The sequence below is a fragment of the Artemia sp. Qi Xiang Cuo genome, chromosome 4 (genome assembly GCF_049724085.1).
Source record: "Artemia sp. Qi Xiang Cuo chromosome 4, ASM4972408v1, whole genome shotgun sequence".
Lineage (NCBI taxonomy): Eukaryota > Metazoa > Arthropoda > Branchiopoda > Anostraca > Artemiidae > Artemia > Artemia sp. Qi Xiang Cuo.
The window spans coordinates 20,884,501-20,906,164 of record NC_142797.1 but is presented as its reverse complement, the minus strand read 5'-3'; the positions used below and the strand labels follow the sequence as shown (position 1 = coordinate 20,906,164).

General features: G+C 36.6%; 1 protein-coding gene across 1 annotated transcript in view; it reads right to left on the bottom strand.

Annotated features, from left to right (window-relative positions):
- Positions 1 to 10,469: 10,469 nt before the first annotated feature.
- The window catches only part of LOC148952875 (uncharacterized), a 34,448-nt gene continuing 23,253 nt past the window's right edge, over positions 10,470 to 21,664 (bottom strand). Inside the window, exons 4-5 of the mRNA XM_089087809.1 lie at positions 21,448 to 21,603; positions 10,470 to 10,644 (exon numbers count right to left, since the gene is read on the bottom strand). Coding sequence (XP_088943935.1) covers positions 10,510 to 10,644; positions 21,448 to 21,603 — 291 coding nt within the window. The 3' untranslated portion in view covers positions 10,470 to 10,509. The remainder of the gene's footprint in view (positions 10,645 to 21,447; positions 21,604 to 21,664) is intronic.

Sequence of the window (21,664 nt, the reverse complement as noted above, 5' to 3'; positions counted from 1 at the left end):
TCTAAAGAAACTACGAGAATATAGTCCTTCTCCTCCAACACCATTTAAAAAAGAAGAAGATTCAATATTTGAAGATACTAGCAGTGTTATTGATTTTACAACCCCAGTGGCTGCTAGTCAAAAGTGAAGACAAATTGATTCACCCTCCAGTGTGCAAAAGGGGAGTGGTCATTACACTACGTGTTTACGCTCAAAATGGATGAAGTTCTGAAAGGTGTCTATGAAAATATTGGCGAAGCGGGAAGTTTAAGTTCCCCCAAAACGCTTTCCAAAGCTGTCTCCGGCGCCACCACATTGGAAAAAGCAAAAGAGTATCTACAAAATGAATCGAGTTACACACTGCATCGAAATCACAGGCTTCGCAGTAAATAATATCGACAAACTAAAGCCTTTTTTTCTCTGTATACTATGCAAATGGATCTCTTAATTCTAGACACAATTCAACAACGTCACAATGCGCCCTACAAATATATTCTGGTGGCAATCAGTGTCTTTAGTCGCTATGCCTATGCCATTCCACTGCGATCAAAGAGAGGTGTTGAAGTTGCTAGGGCCATTGAAAGTATTCTAGAACAGGATTCATATAGAAAAATTCAATCGGATCGTGGCAGTGAATTTGTTAATCCCCATGTGCAAAAGGTTCTTTTGAAATATAATACAATACTTTATCATAGTCACAGTCCTATAAAGGCTGCATTGGTTGAACGATTAATAAGAACGATTCGTCTATTAATTTCAAGATATTGTACTTTGAAAAATACATCAGATTTTATTCATAATCTAGATAAAATCATGTAGATATATATTCAACAACCACATCGATCTTTGTCCAACTCTAGTCCTCAGGATGTTCATTACAGTGAAAATACATTTGATGATCTTCTAATAAAATACACAAATGGTTACACAGAGAAAAAGAAAAAATAAATTAACTGTTGGTGATACAGTTCAAAGTAAAATAACCACCAAGATTTTTGAAACGGAAACGCATTTATGGATAACCGAACTTTTTAAAGTGTCCAAAATTTTAGACGCAGAACCCACTAATTATCGTCTGCGAGATACCAAAAATTACGAGATTCTTGATGGTTTTTATGACTTTATACTGCCAAAAGTTAGAAACACTAGCGGAATGTATCAAATTGAAAAGATATTAAAGAGTCGTACACGCCATGGCAAGAGACAGTTGTTTGTTCGCTGGCTAGGATACAACTCAGATTTTGATTCTTGGGTCAGTGTTGAAGAAATCGACAATGCCCAATTATTTCTATGTGACTTTCATGTCCAATGTTTCTGATCCTTTCTACAATGACCTGAATAGAACAAGTGATTTTTGGATAAAACACACCCTCACCGTCGAATTCGATAAAGTAAAGTATGAAGAGGCTCTTGTTGACTGTATTCTCAAAAATAAATATAACATACTGAGAAAAAATCGTACATATGAAATAAAAATCATACAATCTGATTGGCCGCCACCAACAGGGGATCAAGAAAATATTAAAAAAATAACTGGGTATTACTATACGGACAACGAAGGAACAGATAAGAAACGAACCATCTGGTCCCATTTCTGTCGTTCTATTCATGCTAGAATGTTCGATCGTACGTATTGAGTCGTCCATTTACTCCATACAATGTCAGAATGCAAGATATACAGTATATCATACCTAGACCAAGACAATAATATAATTAATAATAAAATGAAGGATGTTCTTGGCTTTAAGCTCAATATAATCAATGGTAAAAGTGCCGGAAAACTAATTTCATTTTCGCTTACTACCCGCCTGCCTTCTCCACGGACACCTGTATATTTCTCTACGCCTCATTTGTGGAAAAATCCCGGGTTGGTAATTCAAATTTTCTCCTCCTACGTGTTCTTGAGCAAAAAACCAATCGAGGGCATATTCGTCATTACAATAAAAGGCATCTTCAGTATATTTCTGTAGACACTTCCTATTTGGAACTCTGTCAGTTAACACTAAGAACCGAATTGGGTGATCCCATAGCAATTTCAAAAGGTTTGGCTGTGATTACATGCCATTTTCGACCCATCGTTCAACAGCAAGATGTCTAATAAAAAAGTGGTATTCAATTGTCCTGATATTGACTGCTATGTTAATACTCTTGGTCCAAGACAACTGGGCAATGGACTGGACTATTACAAAGGACACTTACCAATGTCTGACTACGGTCTTGGCAGTTGGTTTGATAGGCTGCTTCGTTCTGCACTACCTCTGGCTAGAATATATATTGTACCAGTTGTAACAGATCTTGCATCCTCGAAGCCAAATTACTGGGGCTCTGGCAAGGATTTTAATAAAAGTGCTTCGGAAAATATCAGATCCAGTGCACGACCCCATGGTGAGAGGTTAAAACAGGCTGTTAAAGGTCTAAAAAGGTCGAGAAACAATGAATACCTCCACAGCATATGCTCAGTACGGAAACAAAAGACATCATCCCTTTTGTCAACTACCCGAAGGGAATAGAGGCTCTGCGTTATACCAAGAATTCCCAGGAAGACAATTTATAGATCGACAATAGATTTCTTCTCGAAGGATGTTATACCTGTCGCATAAGAACTCTCAACCTTTAATCACCGCCTCATTGAATCTATTCAATGCTGAAATTGTTGATGTGAGTGTCAAGCATGGATACTATGAACAATTTTATCCACAACAACCCCTCTCCGATAATATCCACTTTCAAATTTATTCCAATGAAGACTACTTTATGGACATGTCTTCAACATTTATAGATTTGCAAATGAAAGCCCGGAAATCCGATAATACAATGCCAATTCGGGGAGATGGAATATCCCATGAAAATTGTGTACTACATAATTTATTTCGTCAAACTAGGGTCTACATCAATGATACACTGGTGAGCACAAGCAACAATCTCTCCAATATAAAAGCTATATCCAACTTATGCTGATGACACCTAAGTCATATAAGGAATTGAATGGCACCTCCAATGTACATGAACATATTAATAATACTGATAGTACAGATGCACTTAAAAATGCTACAACTAGTGAATTACATCTAGTTAGAAAAATATATCATGAAATATTTAATATACCCCAATGGCTGCCGCCCAATGTTAAAGTAGATATAAAACTAACGCTTGCACCATCCAATTTTATATTGAGAAAAGAACTTGCTGCCAATCCTGATGTAAGTCTCTCCCTCACCTCGGCAATACTTCATGTACGCAAACAACAGGTCATGAGTTCTGTTGCTTTGGCTGTGGAAAAACTGAGAGCCAATGGCAACAATATTAAACTACTTGTTCCTCATACAATCACCAATCAACGTCATATTACAATGGGGTCACGCACCTTCACCGATTCATCCTTTATCAATGGTGAAATCCCGTCAAAACTTGCGTTGCCATTTTTAAAAAGCACCAGTGCAATAGGATCATGGACTGAATGCCCACATAAATTCGAAATGTTTGAACTTTCATCTCGTTTGTGCAAAGTAAACTGTATCCCACTCTACAATCGATCTTTTAATAAATCATATAGAACATTGTACGAGCTGACCATGCAAACCCTATACACTGACTCTCAACTATGCGAAAATGGTATAACCGAAAATATGTTTGCTAAAACACATGATATCATTGTACTGGATTTGTCGGGTACACAGGATATGAGTATAGTACGTACGGGGAGTGTGCGTTTAGAGTGTACGCTTAGAGTGTACACTAATCTCACTAAATCAATATGAAACCTATTGGGAAATCACTCCCGAAGGCAGTGTTCTACTAGACTTGGCGCCATGAACACCAGTCAAATAATCAATGTATTTAATATGGACCCCTACATGTCTCAGTACAAATCCTATTGTCTGCCCTCGGACTATATTGGAAAAATTCAAAGTGTCAACAATACCCTGAATATTGTTAATAGCAGTCCGTCGACTATGCTGACGGGTCTTTGGCTGTGCATCTTTCAACAATGAAGACGATTGAATTGTTTGATCCTCTTGGTCTACCCTATACATTCTACACACCTCACATCAGCAACTATATTGAGAGCAGTGGAAAAACTATTATTCAAAATTGGAAGAGGGTTCAGGATCTAACGACTAAAGGCTGTGGCTTCCATGCACGTCTATATTGTGTATTCCAATGTTACGGATATACTTAACTGCATTTGCTCCTTAGAGATGGTCACAATCCACTTCTGAACGAATTTTTAGTTGAGAAAATACCTTCAAGTATATATGGTATCTATTTCTGTAACCTACAAGTAAAGTACTTAAAAAATACATTTGAATTTGTTTATTAATAAAATGTATATATACAACAATGTCTTTAAATCTTCACTTTAGATGTCTTCATCTTCGATGTATAGGCAACTATCGTGAACCACTAATGTCGGTAAATGATTTGGATTCACTGTATATTGATCTTGATCGACTGCAAAGTCAGGGTCAAATTTTCTACAGTATAATGTAGCTTCACTCTTGTCATATCTCTTTGTATAGTCAATGATACTATTTACATTCATATTATGAAATACACGAGTTTCAATCTGTCTATTTGAAGCAATATCACATACAGTGTTTTCAAGTGTTGAATCACATTCGGTAACTGCCAAATAAAAATCATTTGGTTTATAGTCATAGTAGGCGGTGTCATCACAACGATGACGTAGAAACCAAATTGTCCTGTTACCCCAACAGTTGAATCGTAGACCAGATTCCTCTTTCCAGAATAATTTAAATCCGCGACGATACCAATCTCGTAGAAATAAACTAAAATCACGTTTGGGATTCTTTCCAATCATAGCGGGGTAAGTATTCTCCCATTGATCACATTTATCATAGTGACAATTGGAGCACAGGTGTCCTCTAGGGTGAGAGTCACACACCTCCTCAAGTCATGAATTACATCCTTTAATTTGTACTGCATAGCTTCTATGTAATTTACAAGGATTACATAATTTACACTTTTCACTATAGTCATCAATAATTGTACAATTCTCACATTGTTTCCAACTGCCAAGAGTGTACATGCACAATGGAAATATATAGAACATTTTTCGGTTTCCGATGTCAACTCACTCACAGCTAACACGAAACTGATCCTCTTCGTTCGATAAATTCAATGAGAGGGAAATGGGGGAGAGAGGAGTAGCTCTGTGACGTTACCTCTTTCGAATGAGGGAGGAGCCATCTACATTGAATCCATTGGCGATATTTTCAAAAGTATATCCAGAATATGATTCTGCTTTGTTCCAATTAATATATCAATCAATTGAGTATAAGCATTTGAATCACATTTTAAAAGTTTCAAACAATAGTCCAATGGGGGGGGGGAATCAGTTTTCATTATATTGTCAAGTGTTTCCTGAGAGAATATCCTGCGTTGAAGAGATAACTTGAGAAAATCATCATCCAAAATCAAATGTTTTTCCATAAACACTAGATTTGATCTAATTCTCTCTTTCTCAAATTTATTCATTTATCAATACTTTTACTCCTACTGCTGACTAGACTGAACAGAAAAGAAAGGGAACATTTTCGATTTCGAAACAATTTTATTGAATAATTACAACAACATCAATTATACAGAGCATGTACAATTAGCGATAGAGTTTATTGTCTTCAATTTGTTTCACTAATGCACTTAAAGCACATTGAAGTCTATTCACATGTGCTATATCAACTTTTGCAGCGAAACATAATTGATCCTCCATTTTAAATTTGCTCAAGGATATCACATATCTTCTATATACTGCATCCCATTCCAGACAAAACCGTGATCCTTTCGTAATTTCCACCGCAGTGTTTGGCGCTCTTGTATTATTATCAGCAACTCCACTATCAAGTTCTAATATTGTAAACATTTCACTCATTATTACAAATATATATCCAAATGAGTAAAGTCAAAACTGTTCTTCTCACTCCTTGAATTCTATTCACAGACTAATAGAACATAAGCAAAAATCCCTTTCCTCATAGTCACTCCGCCGCTACTATGCAACCAAGCCCTCTGATTGGCTGAGAAGGAAACACGGGATCTAACTGTTTCCGGGGAAACTCTTAGAATTTGCCTCAAACAACAACAACAAATACTATTTCTGGATCATAACATTCGCTGAGAGCATGTACATGTCCAAAACAACAACAAATACTATTTCTAGATCTTAACATTCGCTGAGAGCGTGCACTTACGACAACAACAACATCGAACTTGACAATTGCCTCGGAAACAACAACAGGATCGATTTTTGGAAATTTAGGTCATTGACCCCATTAACCACATGGTCTCCCTAGGGACTCTATGCCCTTATTTGGGGTGCAAAAAAGTTATAGGTGGCAGCAGGGGTGAATCGTTGGAGTCAATAAGGCCCTTCTACTTTCAATGAGCCCTCCCAAGATATTCTAGGACCACTGGGTCGATACGATCACCCCTGGGAAAAAGAAAAAAAAACAAAAACAAAAAAACAAATAAACACGCATCCGTGATCTTTCTTCTGGCAAAAAATGGAAAATTCCACATTTTGGTAGATCGGAGCTTGAAACCTCTACAGTAGGGTTCTCTGATACGCTGAATATGATGGTGTGATTTTCATTCAGGTTCTATAACTTTTAGGGGGTCTTTCACCCTTTTTTCAAAAATCAACCAAATTTTCTCAGGCGCGTAACTTTTGATGGGTAGAATTAAACTTGATGAAACTTATATATTTGAAATCAGAATTAAAATCTAATTCTTTTGATGTATCTTTTGATGTATCTAATCTAATTCTTTTGATTGGTATCAAAATTCCGTTTTTTAGAGTTTCGGTTACCATTGAGCCGGGTCGCTCCTTACTTACAGTTCGTTACCACGAACTGTTTGATTCGACATTCCCTTCATTGCCTCCTGAAATTTTCAACATAGTACTCTAAGGATGTTTATGATACGCTGTAGTAATAACCTGCATAAACACAGTTTGCTTTGATTTTAGTACAACACCCCCCTTAACATTTCCTGAAAATTTCACATTGATACTTTTGCAGTTATCAGCAGCAACAACAATAATAGTAGTAGTGTTAGGAGTAGAAGTAGTATCAGTAGCATTCAAAAAATGCTTTTGGTTTGCTCCCCAGAAATTTTCGACATAATATCCTAAGGTGAACCTTAGATATTGCTGGTACTTCTTTTTCATACCCTACCTGGACCTAGTGTGTTCTGATTTAGTTCATCGTCCCCCTGAACATTCCCTAAAAGTTTCATCCTAATGCCCCTAGCCTCAATAGTAGTAGCCGTGGTAGAATAAGCAGTACCAGTACTAGTAGCAGCAGTAGTATACGCATAGTGCTTTTCTTTAGTTTAACACCCCCCTCAACATACCCGGGAAGTTTTAACTTAATACCTTAAGCTGTTCCTGAGACACTTCTGCTCTTTCTATTAGACTAAACTAAAAGGATGTAAGTACAGTCATGCTTTTGAAATAGTATTGTTACAAAGTCTTATGAACAGAAAAGGGTATTAAGTTTTTTTCAGTGAAAGCTTAGGTGTGAAAATATACCAAAATATATTATGTCTATTCGGATTTCGAAAGGGCGTATATAATCAAAGAAAGTTGGAAAAAATTTTGTCAGACATATACATAGCAGGCTACAATTTGGATGAAAAGACTAAGTTAATTAAAATCGTTTTAAAACCCCTTTTGCATAAAAGAATTTTTTTTTCAGAGAAAAGTAAAGAGCTTCATTAAACCAAGATGTACAGAAATAAAATCAAATAATTTTTCAAACTTAAAACTACTATAAATCACTATGAACAGATAAACGAACCCCAAAATAAAAAAAAAACAACAATAAAAAATCGAATTTAACTATAAACGATCAGAAACTACGAGGAGTAGGAATAATACCCCCCGTGTCTTCTAAAGACCAGAAGATAATTTGTACAATTCAAATCTATTAAACCTTTCAGGAATGAATATTGGCATATATATATATATATATTAAACTGTTCATCTATATTCATTTGCTTTGTCTGTAATCTTGGTTAAGATGGTGTCTTTGATCTTTTATTTTTCAATATTATGATAAATAAAAACGCAGGGCTTGACATAGGGATTGTTTTCAGTAAAGCGCAAGTTATATTACGCTCTATGGAAGGCACGAGATATGTCAGCTGCACTCCTCTTACTTTCTGTACGTTTTGAGTTTGACTCAGTTACTTAAAGTAATTTCTGCATATATCGAGTTTCATTATATCATCCTCATCTCTATAGGGCATAAAAGGTTTTTATGTAAGGAAAGGTCGTATAAACTTCAGAAGTGGCTCACTTGATTTGAAAGTTTATGAGTCAATTTCTTTTTATGAGTCAAATGGTATCAGAGGGCATCTTTCAGAATAAATAGCATCATATAACATCAGCATCATATATCACCCACAATCTCTAGAAAATTTTACTCAGTTACTTTTGGTTCCAATAATATGGATTTCCAATTATATGGATTTAAAGAAAAAATATGATTAGACCCTTTTCTGTTATAGCTCCAACCTGATTACAACTCCTAATCCATTTGAAGAAATTGCATTAGACTTGATTATATTGAAAAAATAAAGGAACAAAGACACCATCTTAACCAAGATTACAGAAAAAGCAAATGAATATAGATGAACAGTTTAATATATATGCCAATATATATTTTGGTTGACTAAACGTAATTAAACGTAGGTTGAGTTTGAAAGCCGCTTGTGCCAATTTATGGATACAGCTATGTATGCTATGTATCAGTATGTATTATTCAATGGAATGCATACGCTATTCCTTGTCTTCTCGGCTATTTATGAAAATAGCCAAGCTATTCATACACAATAAAACAACATATTATCATGATCAGGGAGCAAAAAACAATAAACAATTATTGTCAATTTTAACTATTTCATTAAACTATTTCTGGATAATTTTGCAGGAGTTGCTATAAAATCAACATTGGATGCCGCTACTACGACTCAATATGCTGGTCTTATTACCCAACTATTTACCCTTCAATCTTTTTGGTCACTTAAAAAGGGCAATAGAAATTTTGATTTCCGTTCGTATGAGCTGAGCCGTCTCCCGATCTTCTAGGGAATTTTTCCAATAAATATATGAGGCAAATTCTAAGTATATAAAATCTTATATTTTTTATTTTTCTATGGATGCAAATTTAGAGCCAAATTCATCCATTTTGACCTTACTATTAATTGTTACCGTCCCATTAGAAATTAATACATTCGGAAAGTTATTTCTTTTGGAATTGGGATGAAGAACTGTGTTTATAAGTTGCCAGGTTTATATATTGACTTGTTTCCAAATTACGTAACCAAATCACGCAGATTTTGGTTTGTTTCCATTATTACTGGAATTTGACGTCGAAGAAGCAACAGGTCGCTTAAGAATCTTAATCTGAGGCGGGGGAACTAGAGTAAATTTAGGGTCCATTATAATCGGGTATAACTAAATTTTAGTCTCCCTGTTTCCCCAATAGTCCTAAATCCCATACCTACCGATTTCTCCGCATCCATAGTTAACTGCTTTTTCCCAAAAATACTCATATGTTAGGTTCAGGCACTTCTGATGGTTCTCCTTACTGCCGACAAGTAGACATTTGTCATGTGCAAGTAGCAAAGAAAATAAATAAGTAAAGAAAAAGTAAAGCAGTAATTTGACTCAGTTATTTATTGATAGTAATTTATCTATTGATAGTAATATTACTATAATAATAGGAAGTCTTGCGCTTGAAAAACTATTTGATTTTACACAGTTACAAATTTAATATACACTGATAATGTTCTAGTAATTCTTAATTTTGATTTTCTGCAAGCAGAGCCGTTCAAACAGAAGGGCGGCTGGGGTGAGGGGGCTATTGACTGTTATCAAATTTTTTACTTTAATATTTTTTGCTTATATTTGAGTCAGGGGGGGGGGGCAATGTAATTGATTTTCCCTGGAAACCAGCTATGTCTGCAAGGCTGCCACCAAACAGTTTTTCAAGGTTGCAAGAAGTCAGCGTTAAGTGTTTTGATTTTTTTAATTCAAAAGGTTCCTGCGTAAGAAATGCAGACAAACTTAAAATTTACAAATAAAAACAGTATAAAAAACACCTAAAATCACGTGGGTTTCAAATCAAAGAATGTAATTAGATTTTTTTGGGAGTAATCTCAATTTTGGGAGTAAAATTTACTTAGATAGGGTACGCTTGTCGGGTTTTCTTGATTGGTAGTTTTCTTGGGATGATTTACTTCATTAAACCAACTCAAGTCTATGTGATTTTTCAGGGCGTTAGAGCAAGTTCTAATAGTTCCAACAATTTATTTGTTTTTAGAACTTCGTTTTTTATGATCGAGACGAAAAAGTACAACATAGAGGGTTTAAGAAAATATGTATATGAAATGATCAACTACAATCGATTGTTGAAAAAAAAATCAAATGAGGCAGTGTCAGGTTGAGAGACCGGTAATACAGTTCATTCTGATTTTATTCAGTTAATAAAATCATAGGAATAACTAGGATGAGATGAGAATAATCTCATCCACTAAGTTGAGTTTATCTGAAAAGTCGATATCAGTAAATAGGTACCGAAGCTTTGGACAATAGGTCTTCACAGTTTCGAGCGTTTTGCTAGTTACTTCAGGACAACCCTGGAAAGAAAGAAAGAAAATGTGACTCGTGATTTCAGAAAATAAGACAAAAATTCAAGGGAATTTAAAGGAAATCACTATTACTTCACACTGCTTCTCAGCACTTTCATTGGCCGTTCTAATAAAGACATTTTTTTTTTCTTTGGCCGTTCACATTCATTTTTTACCGTTTTTAACTCTTCTTTTTTTTGGGAAAACATGGAAAAAAATTAAGGTGGCTACCCTCTTAAAAAAACGAAAGTCAAGATAGATTTTACGGAGCCTACTGACTCCGAATTATGGGTATTGGGTAGGTATCTGATTCAGAAATGGCATTGAGTTTTCTAAAATCTACACAAATTTGAATGGAGCTTTTTCGGAACTAACACATCTAGTGCTGCGTATTCCGAGTTAGGTGTTTTTACGTATCATATTCCGTCCATTTCTTTTTTTATTTCTTGCCGTTTTGATTCTGGGTTTTAACAAGAATACAGTATTCTACGAAAAAAAACCCTGAAAGCTATACCAGAAAGATAGTTAAGTAAAATAAAAAGCGAGACAATAAAGCAACAGATGTATTTGCATTGGAAATTTCCAAAGGATGACAAAATTACAGCATCACTGTTGCAATAAGTTTCGACACCGCTGATAATTTCCAATTATCTTCTGTTTTGAGCAAATTCAAATAGAAATTACTATACAGCTGCTCAGTGTATTTGCTCATCGTATTTGATTATTTGCACTGTCATTGAGCATTTTTTTAAGCATTACCCGGGCGGTTGTGTGCACATTTAGTCTATTTTGTAATTAGTAGTAAATAAAGAAAATCAAGTCAAGGACTCAAGAGGACGGGAAAAATACGATTGAGGATGAAAAAATTATTTATGGAAGACACTATAAGTTGTGGTGGTGCTTGCCTTCTTCGTTTCGGGCTCTCTCTTGATTTTATCAAAATAGGATTTTATTCTAGACATTACCTTCACAAATCAAAATTGCAAATTTTCAATTCCATGCCATACATAATATAGATACATTAAACTATAATAGTAATTATTTGGATTAATCTTTCTGAAAAACAACCTTAACCCCTTGAAATAGTGTCGGATCAATACAAAAAGTAGAATATTAGAATCGCCGTTGTCGAAAACCTTGTAGAGAAAACTTACAGCTCACCAGCTTGAACAACAAGGAAACACACTTTTTTGCATAGCTAGCACTCGTTAGCTATGCATAGCTAGCACACACTTATTTACTATTATATAACTAATTATTTACATACTTATAATACTTATTTGCATAGCTACCACATAGCTAGCACCCATGTATCCACTTTTTTTACTTCCAAAAAATAGGAAAGGAAAATAAAAAACGGCAAAAACATAAAACATAAATCACTAATATAAAGTTAATAAGAAAAGCAAGATAAAACAATTGGTCGCTAAGATCCGATGAAAAAGCTTCGAACAAGGAAAAGAGTTTGAACCCAGTATCCTCCCGGATACGACCCTGACTGCTACCCCTTTAGCCCTCCCTCCCATTCTCAACATTAGATTTCTAATCCTTTACGCAATTGTTTTAAGAGCGCACACTCTAATAGAAAAGCAATTTGAAAAAAGTTTACTGTTTTCCTTCGCAAAAACAGTGGTAATTATTGATAGAATTCAATCTCAGCTATGGAGCGATAGCAAAATTTTCGTCATCCGCTGACATTTTAAAACTAGCCTATAGTAAAGCAGGAAAACAACATACTGTTCCAACTTAAAAATTAATGGATATGGTTAAACAATTTAAATTTATTTCCTTTTACGCGAAGGTGGTACATAAATATAGTTTATAGTTTTGGAATTTATAGATAGGCTACTACTGAAAGTAGAAGAAACTATATTAAAAAAAAAAAACTTTAAAAAATTTCTTCCAAATATTTTTTTATTTAGTTATTCTTTATACGGTTCTTTTTAAGAACCTATACACATCAACTTATCCCAAAAAAGTTTTAACCAAGCGACGCATTAATTTTATATTAATAATTGAATATATCTTCAATTCAAATATTGTTATAACTGACATTTGTTTCTGCAATTGGATACCATAATTATAATCCCCTAAGAAATGAAAATGGCACAAGTGAAGAAAAAATCTTCCTAAAAGAATGGAGAGCAGTAATGATAACACTCCCTGTGTCTTGTAAGGACGAAAGCGTGATATTTCACTGCACTGAAAACAATCTCCATTTCAACTGATTTCTAATAACATCAAAAAAGAGACAATAACCATCATAAAAGATTGTTGAACAAAAAACGCCAATGTATGTAGATTAAAAGTTATACACTGAAATTCATTCCAGAAAGCCTTTATTATTTTGAATATATTTACATTAAAAAAAAAAATAGAGAACGTTTAAAATGTGTTTAATTTGCAATAAAGTGAAAATAGTGTCCTGGTATTCAAAAGCCACAGGATGGTTCCCCCTTTTTGTGGTAGTTTCTGCTGGTTTTAAGTTTTACTTGGTTATTAATTATAATTTGTGCTTTATTTATTTGTTAATGATGATTTCCAGTATTTTACGCTTTAAACAGAATTTGCTTCCGTAGCAGTGTTAGCAGTCTTAATGTAAGTAGTAGCAGTAGTAAGCGCATAATGCCTTTTGGCTGGTTCAATATCCCCTTGACACTCCCAGAAAGCTCCAACGTAATACCCTAAGCCCTTACTAGTATATTGTTGATGCGCCTTTTTGACGACCTGCATGCATTTAATGTTTTGATTTAGCTCAACAACCCCCTAAACATTTCGTGAAAACCTTAATACCCTTAACCTCAGTAGTGATCATAGCAGTAGCAGTAGCAAATGTAGCAGCAGTAGTAGTAGGAGTATGCACATAATGTCTTTTGCTCAGTTCAACACCCCCTTCAATATGCCCTAAAAGTCTAAACTTTATACTCTATGTTGTTTCTGTAAGCCCTTTTGCCAGCATGCACGCTTGTAGTGTTTTAATTTAGTTAAAAGTCCCCCTAAACGCTCCCCGAAAGTTTCACCCTAATAACATTAGCCTCAGTAGTATCAATAATTGTAGCAATATGTATATAGTGACTTTTGGTTAGTTCAACATCTCCTACAACTTACTCTTGAAGTCTCAGCATAATACACCAAGTAGTTCCAGATATATTGCTGAAACGCCCTTTTGACAACCTACTCACAAATAATGCGTCTGAATTAGTTCAAAATTCCCTTTAAACTTTACCTCAAAGTCCTTAGCTGTAGCAGTAATAACAGTCGTAGCAGTAATATTAAAATTACTAACAGTATACACATAGCATATTTTTTTGCAACATCACCCTTAAGATACCCTGAAAGTATGAACTTAATACCATGAGCGATTCTTAAAATATTGCTGATACGTCATTATGACAACCTATTAGAGTTGGTGGGATAGCATTCGGATGGAAAATACAGGCATGTGGGTTTTCTGACACCGACGCTCCAATCCTCAAAATTAAAAAACCTAAGTGAATGGCTATGTCCTTGAAACATACCAAATCGTCTCAGGAAGGAGAAACTCTTGCTGGAAATCTCCCTTGGACATGTGTACTCGCCCATACCTGCGTAGCACCTTGATCGGTGCTACGTAGGGGAAAAAGAATCCCTCATGTAGAACAGAACTGGTAATTTTGTCCGTATTCAATCTTCAGATCCAAACAATAATTTCAGATATCCTTTCTTTTAGAAGATATCCTTGTAAAATAGACGAGAAGCACTCGAATAACAAAACCACACCAAACTTCCCAAAGCTAAAACCTAGGTGATGACATAAGCCACAGGAACTTGAAATATAACAACATTACTATTATCTCTCGAACGTACAAAAAGGAACCGATTGATAAGAACTTGCAAAAATCGAAAAACGCAAAAAACACGGTGCTTCTGGGGCGATTTCCTTTCAAGGTTCTGATGGCGGCAATCCATCCACGGTCTTAGCTAGATATGTTAGAAAATTATCGATTAAAGCTGAATAATGTCTGACAATGCCGCTTCATAGCCGTCTGACCTGCAGTAATGAGTAATTGTCTGGTTGAGTTTTAAGCTTATAATAAGTAACAACTTTTCCCCTTGAGAGGTGACACATTATAAAAGAAAAAGAAGAAACGAACCGTATTTTGCTAGTTAACAGTAGTGTTTACCTTTTGCTAAGTTAATCAGGAAGGTTAAACTTTTTAGAGCTCCATGAAGATGTATTTTGTTTGCTCATTTTCTGCGTATTTTTCATGATCGTTCCACATTTTATAACCTGGTACCCGCTAGGTGCTATGATTGCACAACTACACACATAGGTCTTTTTCATTAACGATTAATTTCCTTGGTTTGATATTTGTATTTTAGACAAAAAATTCGACAATAGTTAATACTAAGAAACTTTGAAGGAGCATCATTCTAACAAACATATGAAAACCTTAACAATTCTTTACGCTTCCAAAGGGCTGATACCATACTGAACCCTATCATATTGCAACCTTAAGTATAGATAAATATTGATTGCATATAGTGTCTTTCGTTAATTCAACACCACTCCATAATATTACCCTGGAATTTTAAAATTAATACAAACATCCGTTTTCGCCCCTCGCAGTAGCAACTTTTTAAAGTTGCCACTTTTTTGTACTTCGATATTGTACTTCGCTATTGTATTTCGATACTGTTAATCGATATTGTACTTTGTTATTTTATTTCAATATTGTTAATCGATATTGTACTTCGTTATTGTATTTCGATATTGTTAATCGATATTGTACTTCGTTATTGTATTTCGATATTGGTAATCGATATTGTACTTCGTTATTAATTTCGATATTGTACTTCGTTATTGTATTTCGATATTGTTGATCGATATTGTACTTCGTTATTGTATTTCGATTTTTTACTTCGTTAGTGCTAAAATTGCACATATAAGGTCTTTTGCATTAACGAGTAAGTTCCTGTGTTTCCCTAACGTTTTAAGATGTACACTGTTATTCAATGTCTACTGAATTATTGAAATTCTAACTGAAAAGAATTTAATTCTAATAAGTTAATTTAGGTGCTTAAATTCTAATTAACTGACACTATAAAAAGAAAATGTTGATAGTGTTTTTTTTTCAGTAGAACATAGGTGACATTCTGGTCTTTAGAAGGCATAGGGGCGTTATTTCTATATCTGTTAGGGTTAGCTTCCATTCGTTTAATGTTTGATTTGATTATTTGTTGTATTTTATGTGTGTTTAGGGTCTCATTTATTTCTTAAAATCATATTTCATTCTTAACTTGGATGATTATTTGCCTATGTTTTTGCTTATTGTAACTCTCTAATTATCTTCTGTACGATTTGAGAACCAAAGTAGGGCAGTTGCGCCTTCTACTTCTTCACCACTCTCACCTCCAGTATTTAATTGGAAGATTAGGCATGGTGCACCATCTATGAATTGAAAATGTGTATGAGGATTTTCAAGTTATATGGGAGAGACTGATCCGTGACTCCTTAAAGACTGTGAAGACGAAAAAGACAAATAATCTATTTCTATATTATGGAAGAAACAATGGTGTACAGAAAATATCTCAGGAGCGGCTAATGAATTAAAATTTAACCTTCCAGACAATGTTGAAAAGGATTATGTACTAAATATGAAACTTGTTTGTGAATCCAAGTTTTCAGAAGATTGTATCTGAAACCATCCCAATGATCTGCATAGTTTTGTTTCTGTTTATAAAGGTGTGTGCCAAGGTGCTTTTACATTGCCTACACTTTTTAAAGGTGTTTTGATTGTTTTATAAACAGTTTTGTTTCTGTTTATAAAGGTGTGTGTCAAGGTGCTTTTACTGCGCCTACACTTTTTAAAGGTGTTTTGTTTGTTTTATAAACAGTTTTAATTCTGTTTATAAAGGTGTGTGTCAGGGTACTTTCACTTCGCCTACACTTTTTGAAGGTGTTTTGTTTGTTTTATAAACAGTTTTGTTTCTGTTTATAGAGGTGTGTGTCAAGGTACTTTCACTTCGCCTACACTTTTTAAAGGTGTTTTGTTTGTTTTATAAACAGTTTTTTTTCTGTTTATAGAGGTGTGTGTCAAGGTGCTTTCACTTCGCCTACACTTTTTAAAGGTGTTTTGTTTGTTTTATAAACAGTTTTGTTTCTGTTTATAAAGGTGCGTGTCAAGGTACTTTCACTTCCTTACCTTAGACCTTAGTTCCTCCTGTACCTCCAGAGGCACACAGGGCGTCCGTTAACAGCCTCCAATCATCCCGCAAATGAGCTGCGGCGTAAATGTCCTCCCACTCTGGGATGAAGGATGCGTGAAGGGCTCTCCTGTCCCGCTCATATGTCCTGTGAAGCGTGTTTTTAGGCCTTCCTCGCCGACGCGTGCCATCTGGTTGCCACTGGAGGATCATATTCGGTCGTCTCGATCTTGGCATACTGATAACATGGCCAAGATAGTGCCATCTTCGTTGCCTGACTACATCAGCGACATCAGGCTGGTTTGTGTAGTGATGTATTTCTATGTTTGTTATCCTATTCTTCCAGTTAATGTTTAGGATACGTCGAAGACAGTTGTTTTCATATGCAGTGAGTCGTTTTTCCAGCTCAGCTGTGAGTTTTAAACAATACATCGCGGAAGTCAAGATCGAAAGGACGTTGCTTATGAAAATGCGAAGTTTTATCTTAAGTGAGTACTTCGCTGATCTCCAGACTGGTCGAAGTCGTTGAAATGCCGAGCTTGCCAGGACTATTCTTGTTTGCAGTTCTTTTTCGGAGTCACCGCTAGACGAGACGGTGCTGCCAAGATATCGGAAGTCAGTGACTTGCTCTATGCTTTCAGTCCCTAGCTGGATATTCATCGGTGAGTTAGTGGTTGACATCGCTTTGGTTTTGGGGGCGTTGATATGTAACCCAAACTGCTCCGCTCTTTCGGCTAACTTGCATAAAAAGTCCTGAAGTTTGCTTTTGTCTTTCTCCATCAATCCAACATCGTCTGCAGAGTCGAGATCTTGGACTAGTCTGCCTGCAATTTTGATCCCGTATCCATCAATTTTCCTGAATATGTAGTCCACTATGAGAATAAACAGGAATGGAAACAATACGCATCCTTGTCTTACACCTGTCATCACTTTGAAGTATCTTGTATTTCCTTCGGAGGATCTCACGCAGCATTCCGTGTCTTCGTACATTGCTATGATAAGGCAAACCAACTTTTCAGGAATGCCGTTGAAGATCAGGATCCTCCATAGTATTGGATGGTCTATTGAGTCGGACGCTTTTTCAAAGTCAACGAACAATAGCTATAGACGTTGTCTCCACTCGTTTGATTCTTCAAGCATGGTGTGCAGAGTGAATATCAGATCGGTGCAATATCTTTTTGGTCGGAAACCATGTTGCTCCTCGCGTAAATGCGGGTCTAAGGCAGCTTGAAGTCTTGTCAGGATGATTATGCAGAAGAGTTTTCTGGGTATCGAGAGGAGGTTGATGCCTCTGTAACTGCCACAGACTGTCACGTCTCCTTTTTTGAACAGTTTAATAATGGTTCCTGCTCTCCAGTCCTTTGGGACTTTTTCTTTTTGCCAGAGGAGGGAAAAGAAGACTAGCCACACTGAAAGGGACCTGCGGATCGATGACTTGACCATTTCTCCAGATATACAGTCACTACCCGGAGATTTTCCATTCTTCAGCTTTTTCGAGGCTGAAAGGATCTCGTCCGCCGTTGGCTCGTTTTCATTAATGAGAAGATCCAAAAATGAGCTGTCCGGAATATCTGGTGGAACAGAAGGGGACGGGCGGTTGAGAAGGTTTTCGAAGTAATCCACCCATCTATTTTTTCGGTCATCTGGATCGGTTAGCAGTCTTCCGTTTTCCCCTTTTACTGGTCCTTCTTGTACGTTGGTCTTCTCAACGATTTCTTTAGTTAGGCGGTACACAGCTCTCGTGTCACCACGTCGGGCTGCTTCTTCTGCCATTCTTGCTTTCTCATTGAGGTGCTTTCGTTTGTCTGACCTAGCACTTTTCTTCACTTCTCTGTCCGCTTCTTTATACTCTATGAGTTTCATGACATCAGCAGAGGGATCATTACTGAGCGTGCTCTGTTTTATTTTCTTGTGGTCTTCGATCAAGTCCCATGTCTTCTGGGATATCCACTGTTCCTTTATTGACTTTTTAAAGCCAAGAACTTCTTCAGCAGTTTCTGCGTAGTTCTGTTGTATAGTCGTCCAAGCTTCTTCCATATCTTGTGGTATATCAGCAAGTGCCTAGAATCTGTTCGAGAGTTTGATGTTAAATTGTCTCTTAACATTCTTGTCTCTGAGCTTCTCCACATCAAAATTGCTTGGTAGTTTTGTTGGTTGTCGGTATCTGTTGGAGCGGAGTTTCATCTTGAGTGTCGCTACAAGAAGTTCATGATCCGACCCAACGTCCGCACTTCTGTAACTCCTCACGTCTTTCAGACTAGTTCTCCACCGTCGTCGGATTGGAAAGTGGTCAATCAGGTTTTTGACAGTTTTGTCTGGGGATGTCCATGTATACTTATGGATATCTTCGTGCTCGAATAATGTACCTCCTATCAACAGATCGTTTGACATGGCAAAGCTGACTAGCCTTGCCCCATTTTCGTTGATAGTTCCAAGCCCGTGATGTCCCAACACCTCGGTGCAGTATGATCTGTCCTGACCAACTTTCGCATTTAGGTCGCCTGCCAAGCAAGCGAAGTCATGGAGAGGGATGGAGTCTAGGACGGATTGGAGGGTGTCATAAAAACCGTCTTTCGAGGTTTCGTCGGCATCATTTGTTGGTGCATAGCATATGACTAGCGACAGCTTTGCATGTTTAGATGCAAATCGTGTTTACAGGATTCTCTCGTTAATTGGTTTCAACGAGCAGAGAGACTTTGTTGCATTTGGGTTTAATATAGCTGCAACTCCGGCTGCATTTCTGTCCGTTTTCCCGCTGTACAGAACTATATAAGTCATATTGCTGTTTACTGTTTTGAGTTTCTTTTTTCCACAGCCTTTTTATCGTGCTTCGGCCACTGCGAGGATATCTAGCCGAAAGTTTTCGTACTCTTGTAGAACTTGTTAAGTTTTTGAAAGGGCCGACATGGTCCTTACGTTCCAAAATCCGATTCGTACTGGTTTATTCGCGTTCAAAAATCTGGTCGAGGGGCATGCATGGGTTGTCATCATATTGGGATTTGATCCGAGGTTTTTTACAGACGTTTCTTTTGCATATTTTTTTTATACGGGAGTGACTTTCTTGGCCACTGCCCAACCAGTTTCTTCGGCTCGGCTGGGGCAGGGACGCCAATCCCTGACCGTGGGGCCAGAATCCCCCGGTGCCTACCCAACTTGCAGAGGCCGTTGTCCGTACATCTGGATCCTCCGCCCTTTCGCAGTTGTCCTACTATAGGGGATCCTCCCACGATGGTGTTCTGCTTCACCATGCAATTTAACCCATTGCTGGGAGAAGGTCTGTAACTGACAGGACGTGTCCACATGCCGGTGGGCCCTGCTGAGTGTACATTCGAGTGACCTTCTTCCTCCTCCACCTGTATTTACGGCCCCTGGGCGAGGGTGCCCCAGTTTCAATTAAGGACCCCCAGGGACTGGGTCCCCCCTTGGTCCGCGCCTCCAATGGAGGTACCCTACATATCTGTAGGGCGTTCCCCTATCCGCCACCTGGGGACGCGCTGAGTGGCCTGGAGAGGGCCCCTACTGAGAAGGTGACTCAGTAGGTGACTCACTTATTAAAGACGGCGTCTCAACACTAAATCAAAATGCGTATCCTCATGCAGTGGCACAGCAGCAAACGTGACCGTTGTTTGTTATGCGAATGATGTCCTTAATCTTAGCAGGACGATACAGCGTACCGAAGAAAACTTCAGCATACCTGAGAATGAATATTCGAAACTGGGTATTGAGTTTAACTTTGAAAAATCTGAGGTTCTTCAATAAAACTAAAAAAAACTCGTGTCTCACTCCGTCAGTCCAGCTGGGACATCGTACAGCCAGTTGAACGACTTGTTAACCTATATAATTCAATTGGGCCATCCCTAAGGCACACCCGTTAAGCTTGTTTCTCATCTTGAAAAAGTGTGGAGCGTCTTATGCCTCGGTTGTCCAAAATAAAAACAAACATTTCAACCAAATAATCCTTACAAAACTGTATAATTCAACAACACTACCACATTTCGTATACACAGCATCATTTTGAAAGCTTTTTAATTAAATTAATAAACGTAGACTCCGTTCAGTATATTTCAAATTTACAAAAATTTACTTCATTCACTCCCTTGGACCCGAAATTCAGCATTAATATGCAAATTAAAAATACCTGACCCAGCAAAAGTTCTGTCAAAATGTATTTTGAAAGATAACCGCGAAGTCAGTTTCCATGCATGGCATCCCCTTCTTAAACAGTCATGTTTATAGTTTTAAGTAGATAACAGTTATTCAGCGTTTAATTGGTGATCTTTATTAATTGTTTTGATAGTTGTCGTGATGTCTTTTTTCCGTAAATTCCATATTTGAAAAATAAATTACTTAATTTACCCCCCCTCAGACCCAACTTTCAAAATTAATTGGCAAATCTTTTTTTACACTGATGTTCAAAGTTTTATATTTGTAAAAATTGTTCAAGGTTTAATAGTTGATAATGTTTTTCTTTATGTTATTCCCCTTTTTATGTCTTTTTCTCTATTTTGCACTCCATCTTTGTACTTTTTTTGGTTGTTTGAAGGGTTAGAATAAATAGAGCAATGTTAAAGATAATATGAAGCCTACTTAAAAAAAGAATAATGGGAACAGCCTACTAAAAATTACCTCCAAGTTGAGTAGACGTAGTCTGTTTAATTCTGGAAGGAGTTTAAACAAACCCAAGTCAGTAACTCTATTGCACCAACTTAAATCCAGTTCTTCTATAGATCGCTTGAATGACTCTGGTTGTGCTGCAAGGCTAATAAGACCAAAATCGGTAATCTGGAATTCAAATAAACATAAAATTCAAAAATTATAAATGTCCTTATATCTACAACCGGGT